The 13,102-nt window shown below is 47.3% G+C and overlaps 1 protein-coding gene across 1 annotated transcript; it reads left to right on the top strand.

Annotated features, from left to right (window-relative positions):
* The first annotated feature begins 205 nt into the window (after window positions 1–205).
* LOC108447102 (glycerol-3-phosphate dehydrogenase, mitochondrial-like) lies at window positions 206–10,466 on the top strand. The gene is made up of 6 exons (XM_017736071.1): window positions 206–310; window positions 806–913; window positions 6,151–6,319; window positions 7,812–7,936; window positions 9,171–9,268; window positions 10,218–10,466. The coding sequence occupies exons 2-6, from the start codon at window positions 812–814 to the stop codon at window positions 10,432–10,434; spliced, it is 711 nt and encodes a 236-aa protein (XP_017591560.1). The 5' UTR covers window positions 206–310; window positions 806–811; the 3' UTR covers window positions 10,435–10,466.
* Window positions 10,467–13,102: the final 2,636 nt, after the last annotated feature.

Below are 13,102 nucleotides of genomic sequence, written 5' to 3'. Positions count from 1 at the left end.
GGTGGGATCCCCAGGCGGGATGGATGCTGTCCCTATCGCGGCTCGAGCCCCCGCGGGCCGGGAGGATGGAGTGGGCTGTGCCTGCTTAAGATTCAGGTCAGTCCCATGCAAATTGGTCATTCAGGATCCGAACACTGGGTCTATTAAGAATTTGCCTGACCCACATAGGGCTGGTTTCAAGCCCTCAGGAGCTGGGTGATAAAGTGCCACCCTGCTTTCGAGCCGCTTAATCCCATCCCTGTCTGTGCTGCTGCTTCTCGCTGAGGGCCCTGCTCCTGCCTGCACGGCGTCGCTCCGCCACCGTCCCAGGGTAGGGCAGGCTGGACAATTCCTGCCTGGAAGGCAGGAGGGAGTGCTGTTAAGTTGCTGGGATTGTAGCAGTAGTTTGATGGGACGGGTGGGGAGCTGAAGGAGACGTTGAGGAGCAGATCTGATGTGGTGTTGGGATAAGGATTTGGTGGCCCTGTGACTGGGGACGGGCTGCTCCTGGTGTGCCTTTGCCATGGGGTTGGCAGTACCTGTCACGTACTCAAGGGTCACTGTGGAGGGTGTGTATCTACTCAGATCTACATACTCTTTCCTCCTTCGGCTTTCTCAGCAAACACCAGAGCACTCCGGCTTGCTCTGTCTAGACTTTGTTTAGAAGTTATTAATATTGCAGTGAAAGTCTCTAATTAAGACATTGCTACCCTAAATTTCAACTTGTCACAACATTGTCATTAGTTTATTCAAATGGTCTATTCTGTGTGTACCAGATCCTGACATGGTAAAACTGCCAATTAATTTTTATCTCCTTTTCTTCCAGTAAAAAATGGCATTTCAGAAGGCAGTGAAAGGAACTGCTCTCATTGGAGGAGGTGCCATAGCAACAGTTTTTGGCCTCTCTCAATTTTCTCAGTATAGAAACAAACACGTAAGTATTAATTATGATTTCTGGTAAAATAGGAAACTTAAAATCTGTCAGAGCATATGTCAGGCTTGTACAAATAGTTTTAAAAAATGACCTTTGGGTGCCACTGTGGGCTTTACTTAGTTGTAGGAGGAATGGAAAGACCTGATTGAAGTAAAAGCACTGTCTGGACAGTATTTTCAAGCTTAGAAGCTGGAAGTGAAACCACCAGTGCTACCTCTGAACATCTCAGCTTCAAAACAGTCCTGGTTCCAGCTCCTGTTGGGTTCCTAAGGCTGGGGACAGGATCAGTGCCAAGGAGGTCGTTGGGCAGGCTCCTGTTGCCTCTGGTGGGCACAGCCCAGCCCCGGTGAGCCGGGCTCACTCCAGGCAGTGCTCCAGGTGAGGGTGCATGGACAGAGGCAGTTCCCCCAGCAGCCAAGGGCGATGTTGGATAGAGAAAGAGGTGCAGCACATCCATCCCAGCCTCAGTTTGCGTGTTGGATCCTGCTGCTGGAGAAAACAGATTTCCCTGGCATATCTGCTCCTCCCAGCAGGGTTGGAGTGGCTGTGCTCTTGAACTCCCTTCTCGATCATTGCACCAGGGACTTGTTTGGGTTGGAAAATTCCTCCAAGACTCCAAGTCCAACCATTCCCCCATACTAAGGCCACCATGATCCATGTCCCCAAGTGCCACATCCACAACGGCTTTTAAATCCCTTTTCTGGCCGTTTCTGTGGGGAGGAGGAGGAGGAGCAGCTGGGAATGAGATGAGTCATTTCTGGGGAGCCAAGCTGGGAAGTGGGTAAGCCAGGATTCTTATGGCTTCAGATACTGTTGCAGAAAATAAACCCCAGCATTTCAAGTGAGCTCCCCATCGGGCTGTCTGCCTTGCTCCAAGCTGATAATGCTCTCTCCAGAGTCTTTATCCCAGGGTTTCACAGCCTGGCTTCATTACTGTCAAAAATGGCAGCTGCAACTTTTAGGACTGTTAAATAAGAGGAGCTGGAAGGGAAGAGTCACCTGGAGAGCTCACTTGTTGCATATTGTCTGCAGTATTCCAGAATTTAGGGAGTTCCCATTTTTCTGCGGATGGATGGCCACTATGAACTTCCAGAGACAGATCAAACCCCAGGATTTTACAGAGTGTGGTCATGGTGTCAGAATGACAGAACCACTTGTTCTTTTACCCCAACTAATTTTTCTGTTCACACACATTTTGAGTCACATTTATGCAACTGAGATTGAATCATTGAATTGCAGAACAGTATGGATTGGAAGGACCCTTAAAGCTCATATCATTCCACCCCTGCCCTATCCCTGGAAGTGTCCCAGGCCAGGCTGGCAGGGCTTGGAGCAGCCTGGGAAGTGGAAGGTGTGGAACATGACAGGGGGTGGAAGAGGATGATCTTTAAGGTCCCTTCCAGCCCAAACCAGTCAGGCATTCTGTGATGTGGCCTCGAACACCCAGACACCTGCATGGCCCAGGTGGGGCAGTGAGCCTTTGCTGTCCATTTCACCAGCACTTCCTGTGCTAATGGGGACAGAAAATTGGAGATACCAGATCCTCCTGCTTCCTGACTGAATTGCTGCATTCTGGTTTTTTGGGCCTTTCTTTAATGCATCAATCTAAGCAGGCTGGTGCCAGGTGTGAGATGGGGTGTTATGTTTGGATATGCCAGGTTGAACTGGAGGCCACTGCTGGCTTTTCTTCCCTCTCTGCCCTCGTGATCACTAAGGGGAAAAGCCATGCTTTGGTTTGGAGTTGAAGATTCTGCTGTCCCTTCCCAATCCTGCTCTTCCTGGTGTAAGTGCATTGTTCGTCAGTAGAAATGGCTCAGCAAGGTGGATCCAACAGTGTGATAATATGATAATGCAGGGTCTGCTTTGGGGAGTTTTAATTACTGTATTTTTTTGTTAAATGAATAAGGATGATGAATTTGACTCTGCAAACCTACCTGGAGATTTACAGTAGCAAATTAACGAGAGCACTGGCTTATGGATTACTAGATCGCTTTATAACTTGATGATTAAATTCGAACTGCCAAACTAAATTCCTCTCACTAAGAGCGTAATCAAAACCATTCAGGGAACTCTTGCCTGAGAAATTGTAGATATAAACAGCAATTGCTTATTTCAGTAAACACACTTGTTCACTGCCAAACTAATCACGTTACTGCAGATGGAATCCCTGTGTGCAGCTTTTCTTCACTCCCCCATTTAATTGACAGCAAGATGCATCATATCTATATCAATTCCTGGTACTAATCACTCTGCTTATATTCCAGGGCTAATCTCCACACTCTGGCTATACCAGGGGCTGGATGCTGGGGACTCTGCTCTGGGCTCTGCTAGGAGCCATTTGTTGTAGATAATGGGTTTAAGAACAAACCAAAACATGGAGTCAAACCCACCTGATGCCAGTATTTCATGAACTCCAAATCTGGCTTTTCTGGTGTTCTGTTATTCTCCTGAAGTTAAGTAGTATGCTATGAAAATTGTCTGGAAGTGCAGTGCAAAGTGAATTGGGAGGTGGGGATTTTCCTTCTCGAGAGCTCATGGAAGCTGAGCACGTGTGGCTGAGCTTGATCACCCAAAACACGTGCAAGACAGAGCCACGGGTGTTTTTAGTGTTCCCAATTTCCTTGTGACTGCTGTCTGGGAGCGGCAGGGGGGTGCTTTGGGAAGCTGGCAGCAGCTGCTGTGGCTGGGATGACCCTGCAGTGCTGAAGCAGCAGCTCCAGGAGGGGAGGCAGGAGCTGCTGACCCTGGCCCTGCAGCCCCGGCTGCTGCAGCCCTGTCTGTGCTGGGTGTTCCAGGGAAAGTCTCGGATGTGCTGCATTCCCATCCCCTTCTGGGAGGGAGAGCTGGGAGCCATGGTTGGAGCACTGGCAGAGCGATGTGTCACAGCCACCGTGGAGCAAGTGGGGACAGAAACAGCTGGATCCTCTCACTGTCTCCCTTCTTGGGTCCATCACTCCCTGGAAAAACGTGTTCTGGAACTGCATCAGTGTTCCATTCTTTACAGAGGTTGTGGCTGTCCCATCCCTGGCAGTGTCCCAGGCCAGGTGTGGTGTGGCTTGGAGCACCCTGGGATAGTGAAAGGTGTCCTTGCCCATGGCAGGGGGTGGAATGAGGTGGCCTTTAAGGTCCTTTCCAACCCAAACCATTCTGGGATTCTGTGACACGTTTCTGTTATACTTCAGGGATATAAAAGCTTTATAGCTTTAGTGGTAGAGGTGAGAGGGCCAGCGAGAGAGCAGGGCAAGAGGCAGGAGGATGTGGGAATGGACAGAATTCCATGGCCAGAAGAATAACATGGAATTTCTTTGAAGTGCCCAAACTTTGTCCCTCCTCCCGTGATCTTTGCCAGTAGCCACACGTTAATGTGTAAACACGAGGCTCATCAGGATTCACCTCTCTGCTTCCCAGCTCTGTGTGTGCCTCGGGAGCTGTGGGCTCTGTTTGAGGGCTGCTCTGCCTGTAAACACCAGGTAATGAGCAGACCTTTGTTGCAGCGTTTGCAGCCAGGGCTGAGCTGGGCACAGTTGGGCGAGTGCTCAGTGCAGCTCCTGGGTGCCCCACATGGGCTGGGGAGATAGAGCTGATCCCACAGGGATCACCACACTTGGGAAAACCAGTGGTCATGCTAGGATTTGTTCCAAATCTTAATTTTTCTTTCTTGTCCCCAGTCCCTCTCCAGCTCTCCTGGGGCCCCTTCAGGCCCTGCAAGGGGCTCGGAGCTCTCCCTGTGTCCTTCCCTTCTCCAGGGGAACATTCCCAGCTCTCCCAGCCTGGCTCCAGAGCAGAGGGGCTCCAGCCCTGGAGCAGCTCTGGGGTCTCCTCTGGGCTCGTTAGATCCTCACTGTGAAGTGAAGGACTCTGTCTCCAGCCCGACTTTCCCCATGGATTGAATTGTACCACACATGCAGAGAGTGTTGCTGCTGTCCTAAGTGGTTTTCACGAGCTGCTTGCATTAGAGTCAATATCATCCCTGATTGCAGAGTGGACCTGGTCAGTGGTTACCTTTGGAATGTGCACTTCCTTGAGTCATGGCTGCTAGTTACTAGATTTCATTTTCAGCTCTACAGTAGTGAGAGGGACCCAGAACTGATGCATTTAAATCATGATACTGCTGAGGAATGAGCAAATAATTCTGAACAAAAATATTTAGGCTGCATGCACCATATAATCTGAACTGAGGCTTTTTGTGCTTGGCTGGAAAGGAGTTTCTGTGGTTTGTCACTTGAATTTTTATTAGTTTGCTCTTTCCTGTCTGGGAGATCTGGACAGAAGCTATTCTGCATAGTTAAGTCTGCCATTTGGCCTGGAGACTGGGCCATGCTCAGACCTTAAATTAGGTCCTAAATTAGGGTTAAACAGGTTTTTCTGGTGTTCAAAGTGTTTATAATTTTCAAGAAAGTCTGGAAATGTTTAGAATTCATCTTAAGTTGATGTTAACAGCAGAGAGCCTTCAGAGACTGCTCAAACCCTTCACACTTAAACCATGGTCCCTGGTAGGTGACTGAGCATCAGCCCTTCTCTCCACAGTCACTGCACAGACAGCAGCACTGGCTCCGGGAATATCAGCCCAAAGAGATTCCCAGGGCTGTTCCAGGAAAGTGTGAACTTGCCTGGAAACTGCCACATCATTAGGCTTTGTCACTTTCAAGTTGTGTTTTAACGTGCTGTAGGACGTTATAATAAATAAACTGCATTGCTTAGAAGTGTCTCAAAAAGGATGTGAAATTAGGGTTTCCTTGGTGTTTCAGTGCCCTACATTTGACAATCACATCACTCCTGAACCTCATCAAACCTGAGCTTGGGTTCATGCCACTGTATGAGATGTAAAATGTACACTCAGCTCTGCGTCCTTTGCTGTGGTGGGTTTTTTGGTAGAGAGTCAAGAGCCCAACTGTGGCTGTTTATTAAAATGCTTCCTTTATAATGTTTATTAAAGTAACAACAGCATCCTGTAACATTTGAGTGTTCCTAGGAGTAATTAATACAGGTAGTAGCACTTGAGTGCAGCATTACATTGAGGTGGGCAAGGTGAAGTAAGCGTGTAGTAACACTTCATGGTTTTAGTACTCTTTGCTCCTCAGTGTTTAATACAATATTATTATTAAATATGGCTGGGAATATGTGAGTTTACCTTTCTGGTTCTAGAAAAGGCTGTGTTTTGGGGGGTGTCTGTCCCCCATACGTGTGTGCATGCAAAACAAAGCCAGGGCCTCACAGGCTGCGTTCAACCTTTGCAGGGTGCCTTGGTGCAGGTTCAAGCTGCAGAAGGTGCTCCAGTAAGGAAGGACCATCTCCCCACAAGAGAGCAGCAGATTCTGGCCCTGCAAACCAGCGGTGAATTCGATGTCCTTGTCATCGGCGGGGGAGCCACGGGCTGTGGCTGCGCTCTGGATGCGGCCACCAGAGGTAAAGGCCTGGAGGTTCAGTTGCAGGCTCCCTCTTGGATCACCTGGCTTGTAAGAAACTTCTCAGGCTGGCTTTTCAGGAGTACTCGAAGGTAGAGGAGGGGTTGTCCTGATGAGGAAACCTCTGCTCTCAGAAGGCAAAAGGACCCTGAAGAAGGTCGCTCAGCAGGTCCGTGCTCCCGTTGCCCCCCTTTGGGGGATTGGCCAGAGTAGAGAGCCCTGAAGTTCTCAGGTTCTTTAACCTGGACACGTGCCTCAGAAACAGAGGCAAAACTGACCCCAGGAGTGTTTTGCAGTTAGAGCTGGAAAACACCTGTCCAGGAGGTGTGGTAATATGAAATGGATCGAGCAGTAGGGTCTGACCATAGGGAGATGAGTCCAAACTCCAGCCTGGTTGTTATATTTAATAACATGGGACAAAGAACAACTTGGGATCTCTTCACTTCTGCCTCTGCTGGGCTTTGGCAGAAAGTGCAGTTGTAAAGCAGGCAGAAATTATCACAGTTTATCTCTGTTTATCCTTTTCTTGGAGATACTGGTTATATCAGTAGGTTTCTGAGGTGTGAAATATTCACGGGCATTTGGTTAATGAGTTGTGTCTCAATGCTGTTCATTCATGGAACTTGCTCTTTTATCGTGTTTGCTTCGCTTAACAACAAATTTTGCTTTTCGTGTGTTTGATAAATCTTCACCAAATTATTTCTGATTGTGTCCATTAATCTTCAGTCACATTCGACAAAAATAAATTGCTCTGATCTTTGTAAGTTACCAGTAATAATTAGGTTTTTTTGAGGACATAAAAGTTTTGGGAGACCAAGAGATGTTAAAATCTCTGTGCTGGCACTGCTGAGGCCCCTCGAGTGCTGTGTCCAGTTCTGGGTCCCTCATGACAAGAAGGACACTGAAGGGCTGGAGCGTGGTTGGACTCAGTGATCCTGGGGGGTCTTTTCCACCCAAGGGATTCAGTGGTTAAGGCTGATCAGACTATTTCCTGTGTGTGTCAGAATTCCAAGTGTGCCCCACGCTCTCTGGCTCTCCCCTGGTTTTGGGCACCTCTGAAGCAAACTCCAAGTAAGCAGAGCTGCCAGTTGTCTCCCTCTCTGGAATGCCACTTAAATTGTTAGTGCGAGAGGTTTAGAGCTCTCTGCTGCAAAGGGTTAAAAGTGTCCATGAAACCCCTCTGTTCCTGCCATGCATCCAAGCTCTCATTTGCTTGCGGGAGCGTGGCCCCCGTAATGTGCCGTAATGCCTTTCCATTGTGAAATATCCAGCTTTTAATGTGCTTCTGTTTAAGTTCTGCTTTGGCTTTTCCCTCAGGAAGAAGGCTAAAATTTTTCATTACAATATAGACAGTGTGCTACACTTTGAATACAAATTTATCCATGTACAGAGTAATTTTTCTTGTGATTGTCTCTACCCTAGAGAAGTGTCTTTAATGAATTACATACAAATTGTGTAATTTAAGAAGTTAATTTGGTTTTCTGGTAACACAGGACTAAAAACAGCCCTTCTAGAAAGAGATGATTTCTCATCAGGGACCAGCAGCAGGAGCACTAAATTGATCCATGGTGGAGTGAGGTACCTCCAGAAGGCCATCATGAAGTTGGATTTCGAGCAGGTAATTGTTTGTGCTGGTTGTTAAGCAAAAATTGCTGGTAGACACTTCACTGTCCTAGTTAGACCTGAGTCTCCTTTTGAGCTTTTCAGTGTTGTATTGCACAGCCACGGTGCATGGGAAGTGTCTTCTCTGGGGGAGCTCTGCAGGCTCGGGAAGGCAGTGCTTTGGTGGGCAGTGCCAGTGCCATGCCAAGTAGGCTGTGGGTTTTGGGAAAGGCAGGCAGAGACAGGGCTGATCTGAGAATAAAAAGAGCTTAAAATAAAATAAAATGAGATGGGTAAGGTCATGAACTGGGGGGAGTGAGTGGCTGTCCTGCTCTGGAATGGGGAGAGAAAAGATCGTAAATGAGTGATTTAATTTGGAATGGGGGAAAAATATTGTAAATGAGCGACTTATTTTGGAATAGGGAAAAGAAGATGGTAAATGAGTGATTTATTTTGGCATGGAGCAAGAAAATACGGTAAATGAGTGATAGTGTATAAATGCTTTTGTGTATTCTTGTGTGGGTGGAAGCCTGAGATCCCTGTTTTGAGGAATCACATTGTCCTCCCATTGGAACCTCTCAAAGTATGTTTCAGTGGTTCTAATGCTGCTGCAGAAAAGGTGACTTTTCAGGGGGAAATATCCAAGCCCTGCAGTTATCCACCTATAGAAACCCACCTTTTTTGCCAAAGAACAACTCCACATTGATGAACATTGATTGGTTTGGAGAAGAACCCTTCTGCATTTGCAGCTTGGAGTTAGGGTGGGATTGAACTGTGGGAATTGGCATGGAAGCTGTGCTGTGGGATGAGTCCTAGCCCTCCTGAAGTGCCTCCTGCCCCTCATTAGGGCAACGTGCTTGTTGTGCTTTATGTTCAAATGAAAAATTACACAATTGAGCTGCCACGGCACCAAGATGAAACTACTGAAACTTAATTTTATTGGGGATCCTTTTTCTTAACCTCTGAGTTTTTCAGCAGATCACAGTGTGTTTTTGAAAGCCCAGTATCAATGGTGTGAGGTGTTGATACTTGAATAAAGTCTCTTGTTGAGCATTTCCACTGGCACCAAGGGCGGGTGGTGTGGGACTGACCATGGCTGGTGTTCTGCAGTACAGGAGGGTGAGGGAGGCTCTGGAGGAGGGTGGATGGTGTGGGACTGACCATGGCTGGTGTTCTGCAGTACAGGAGGGTGAGGGAGGCTCTGGAGGAGGGTGGATGGTGTGGGACTGACCATGGCTGGTGTTCTGCAGTACAGGATGGTGAAGGAGGCTCTGGAGGAGCGTGCACGGCTGCTGCAGAGTGCGCCCCACCTCTCGGCCCCACTGCCCATCATGCTCCCCATCTACAAGTAAGCTCTGCTGTGCTTTCTCTCCTTTCACTTGGCTTCTCACAAGCAAGTCCTGGCCTGGGAGAGATTTCTTAAAGCTGTCCCAGGTTCTGTCCTCTGGCAGTGGGGGGAAGCTGCTGGGCTGCAGAAGCACAAAGTTCTCTTGTGCCTCAGCCAGCAGTCGCTGCTTTGGGGGGCACATCCTGGGGTGCAGCTCTTCAATGCCCTCCCAGCACCCAAATTGGAGAGAGCTCTCATTCCCAGGATGTATTTGCTATTCTTTCAGTGCACCCTTGTCCTCAACACACGCCCTCCCAGTGTTCCCAGCAAGGTGCTGTTCTGTCCATACGAGCACAGGGCAGTTGGGTATGGGCAGAACAGGTTCCTCCTCCTCTGAGGAAGACACTCAGTGCTTTGGGTTAGGTTTTCAGTCTGTAAGAGCAGTTACTCACTGGAACAAGCTGCTTAGAGCAGGGAGGTTTTGCAGAAGGAACTTAATTTTATTGAGACCATTCCTGTCTTTATTATTCCTGTCTTAGTGGGAGGGGCTTGTGAGGGCTGGAGCTTGTGTAGGTCAGTGGTTGCCTGCGTTTATCATGGTCCTGTTTGTGCAGGGGGCCTTAGACCGTGCCTTGGGAGAGTGCTCTCAGCTTGCACACACAGCTTCAGTAGCTCACACAGAGGCACAAAAGCCCTGTTTAGATCCTGATTCTAGAGCAAATAAAGCCTTGAATCTGCTTGACTCACTGCAGGGAGTAGCTCAGCTGAAAACAGTAGCAAACAACACCTAAGTCTGGAGTATTTACATTGTCTTGTTACCATGAGCTTGCGTGCTGTCCAAGGTAAAACTGCTGTAAGAACATTCTGTGTTCCTCACCGTGTTCTGTATCACAATAACAGCACGTGCATGCACTTCTGAATGCTTCATTTGTATTTTTTTTTCCCCTCCATGGTACTTCTTTCCCCTCAGGTGGTGGCAGCTGCCGTACTACTGGGTTGGGATAAAGCTGTATGACCTGGTGGCAGGCAGCCAGTGCCTGAAGAGCAGCTATGTCCTCACCAAGTCCCGGGCCCTGGAGCTGTTCCCCATGCTGCGCAAGGACAAGCTGGTCGGAGCCATTGTCTACTACGATGGTGCGTTGTCTCTCTGCCTGTTCCGTGTCCACGTGGTTTGGGTTTGGGGTTAAAATGATGCCATGAAGATTTCTTGCCTTTTCTTTTATACCCCTGTTACACCTTTTTACAACTTCTGTATTCTTACTGCTTTTTGCCTCCATTCTTGGACTTGTTTGTCAAGCTGAGAGACTCAACATTTTAGAAGCTTTGTAGCCGGGGGTCAGGGTGCCCCAGAGCCCAAGGTCCTCTCCAGAACACATTCTGTAAACTGAGATAGAACCATCCAGGGGAAGGCTCCTTGGGGAGAGGGGCTCACTTGAGCCTCTCATTGGGGATTCTTTGATAGATCTGCTAATTAGTAACACCTCTGATGTGATACCAGATCTTTGGGGATAGACTGGGCAGGGTGCATTTTGGTCCATATGACCTGGACGTGTGCACCTAAGGATCCTTAAAATAAATACCAAGGTAAAATCCCTTTTTCCCTTCTAACCATGTCTGACTCTTGATTTTAAGACCGGGAAAAGGCATCAAAAACACAAGTGTGAGGCTGGAGATTGTACACTGGGGGTCTCTACAGGAAAGAATAGCTTGTAGGATTCAACTTGCCTCTTAAGCATTGATTTGGGAGATAAATAACATTTTCATGACAGCAACTTACTGGATGTAGGAGCAAATACAGTGGTTTTCTTGGCTAGTGGGTGCAGAGCTGTGTGGAAGTGTTCTGGTGGAGATGTGGTTTCTGACCTTTTGGCAGCAGAAAGGTCTTCACACAAGGTGGATTATAAAGGGAATTCTTTTCCCTCTGTGGAACTGCATTTACACAATTCATCAGCTCATCAGAGGGGTTCTGGACTGGGAAGGACTCTGGAAACACACTGGACTTCAATGGGGTTTATGGGGCTTCTGGCTAAAGCTTGTGTTGGTAATTGCAGGTGTCTCAGAGCCCAGCAGCGTGAAAAAACAATTAAAAATTCATATATATGTGTTGGAATATGTATATGCAGGTTCTTGTTTGGGACTAGGATGGGATTTAAAGGATTCACTTGGTTTTTACTTGATTTTACTACTGATGGAGGCTGCATCTTATCTTATTTTTAAGATCTGGAGTAAAAAAGAGGTTATTTAGGAAAATTTGTGTTGGGATTATGTGGTGGTTTTTGTACCCAGTACCAGGACCTGCTGTAGACAGCATACAGAGAAGGAATTCAGATTTATTTTTTCTATATCCTGAGCTATTCCTTGGCTTGTTTTAAGGGATCCCAGGAGCCTGCCAGAAGAACGAAGTGGTTCTCTTAAATGTAATTACACTTCTCATAAGAGCACTATAGCTTGAAATCTATTTATAATCTAGTGAAGTTTTTTCTGATTAAATAAATAATTTGGCTGTATCGTGGCTATTTACTACTCCAGCATTCCGAAGATACACCTTTCAGGATAGCCTGAAAATTGGTCTTCATGTTTCTTACATGAATAATTATTTTAAATAGTGTTGTAAATCTAAAGATTCAGCACCAAGAGGCCACGTGGGCTTTGATGGCAAACACAGGCAGGGCTCTGAGTGTCTGAGAGATGTCTCTGGAGGTTTTGGTGCCATCCCAACAGAGGGAAACAAACACATACTGAATATTGGAAAGGAAGAGTAAAATAGGAAAAAAAAGGGAAAAAAAAAAATCTATGTCTTGCCTTATTTTGCTTTCTTTATAAGATACAGCTTAGTTATCCTCATTTTTAGGCAGAATGTAGAGAAATGGTGTTTGGAATTAAAATTAAAAAAGCTCTCCAAGCTCCACCGAACCTCAGTTTCCCTGAAGAATGAAGTGGGTTTGAGGGACTCAAGGATGGAATTTGTGAGTTGATAATACACATCTGAGTGTTTTGAGGCTGCACCTAGTGCAGAATAAAGACTGTCCAACTCCAGTGTTAAATCAGTTCGTAACAGGCCGTGTTTCAGCTCAGTGTTGTCTGAGGTGCCTCCTCTGTGGGGTGGCCCGTGGGGCAGGTGGGCTCCCGTGGGGCTGTAGCACATGAACTGTTTTGTCCTGAGCAATTAACCCGTGTTCTGGCCACAGGAAATGGGGTTTAAGTCATAACATTTCAGCAAGCTCCCTTCAGGTCTTGTAAATTATTATACTTGAATTTTAATGATGTACTGTCACACCCTAAATCCAGAGGAACGGAGCACAAAGGGAAAGGAAGTGGAACTGAAAGTAGAGGAGGGGGTCATAAGATGGAATTAAACTCATTTTAGTCCTTTCAGAAGGATTAGTCATAAAATAGAGTATTAAAAAATGGCAAAGAAAAATACAAATCTTAAGGTAGGTGATATCCTTCCCTTCTCTGTCCATCCCTTCTCTCTCCCCTAAAGAACGAATCAATAAACTGGCCTTTTAAGGATGGAGTGTCTTAACTGTAAGTGCAGTTAAATGCAGGTTTATCCCATTTCCTTGCTTTCCTTTATTCCTTTCCCCTGTAATTGTTGACAACAGAGCTGTTAATGATCACAGATGTCCATCCCCGCCACCAAAGGGAAGAGGTAAAACCGTTCCACGTCGTAAGTTAATTTTTAGTGTGCTAAAGCCGTGCCCAGCGGTGCCCCGGTGGTGGCCGTGCCCCTTTGCAGGGCAGCCCGGGGCCGCTCTTTGTGCGGGCCGTGAGCGCTGCCGGTGGCACGTCCAGCCATCCATAATTCATGAGGACGTTGTGTTCCCAACCGGCGCCGGGGTCGTCTTCATTACA

This window comes from Corvus brachyrhynchos, unplaced genomic scaffold (genome assembly GCF_000691975.1).
Source record: "Corvus brachyrhynchos isolate BGI_N302 unplaced genomic scaffold, ASM69197v1 scaffold45, whole genome shotgun sequence".
Classification (NCBI taxonomy): Eukaryota; Metazoa; Chordata; class Aves; order Passeriformes; family Corvidae; genus Corvus; species Corvus brachyrhynchos.
This window is presented reverse-complemented; position numbering and strand designations above follow the sequence as displayed.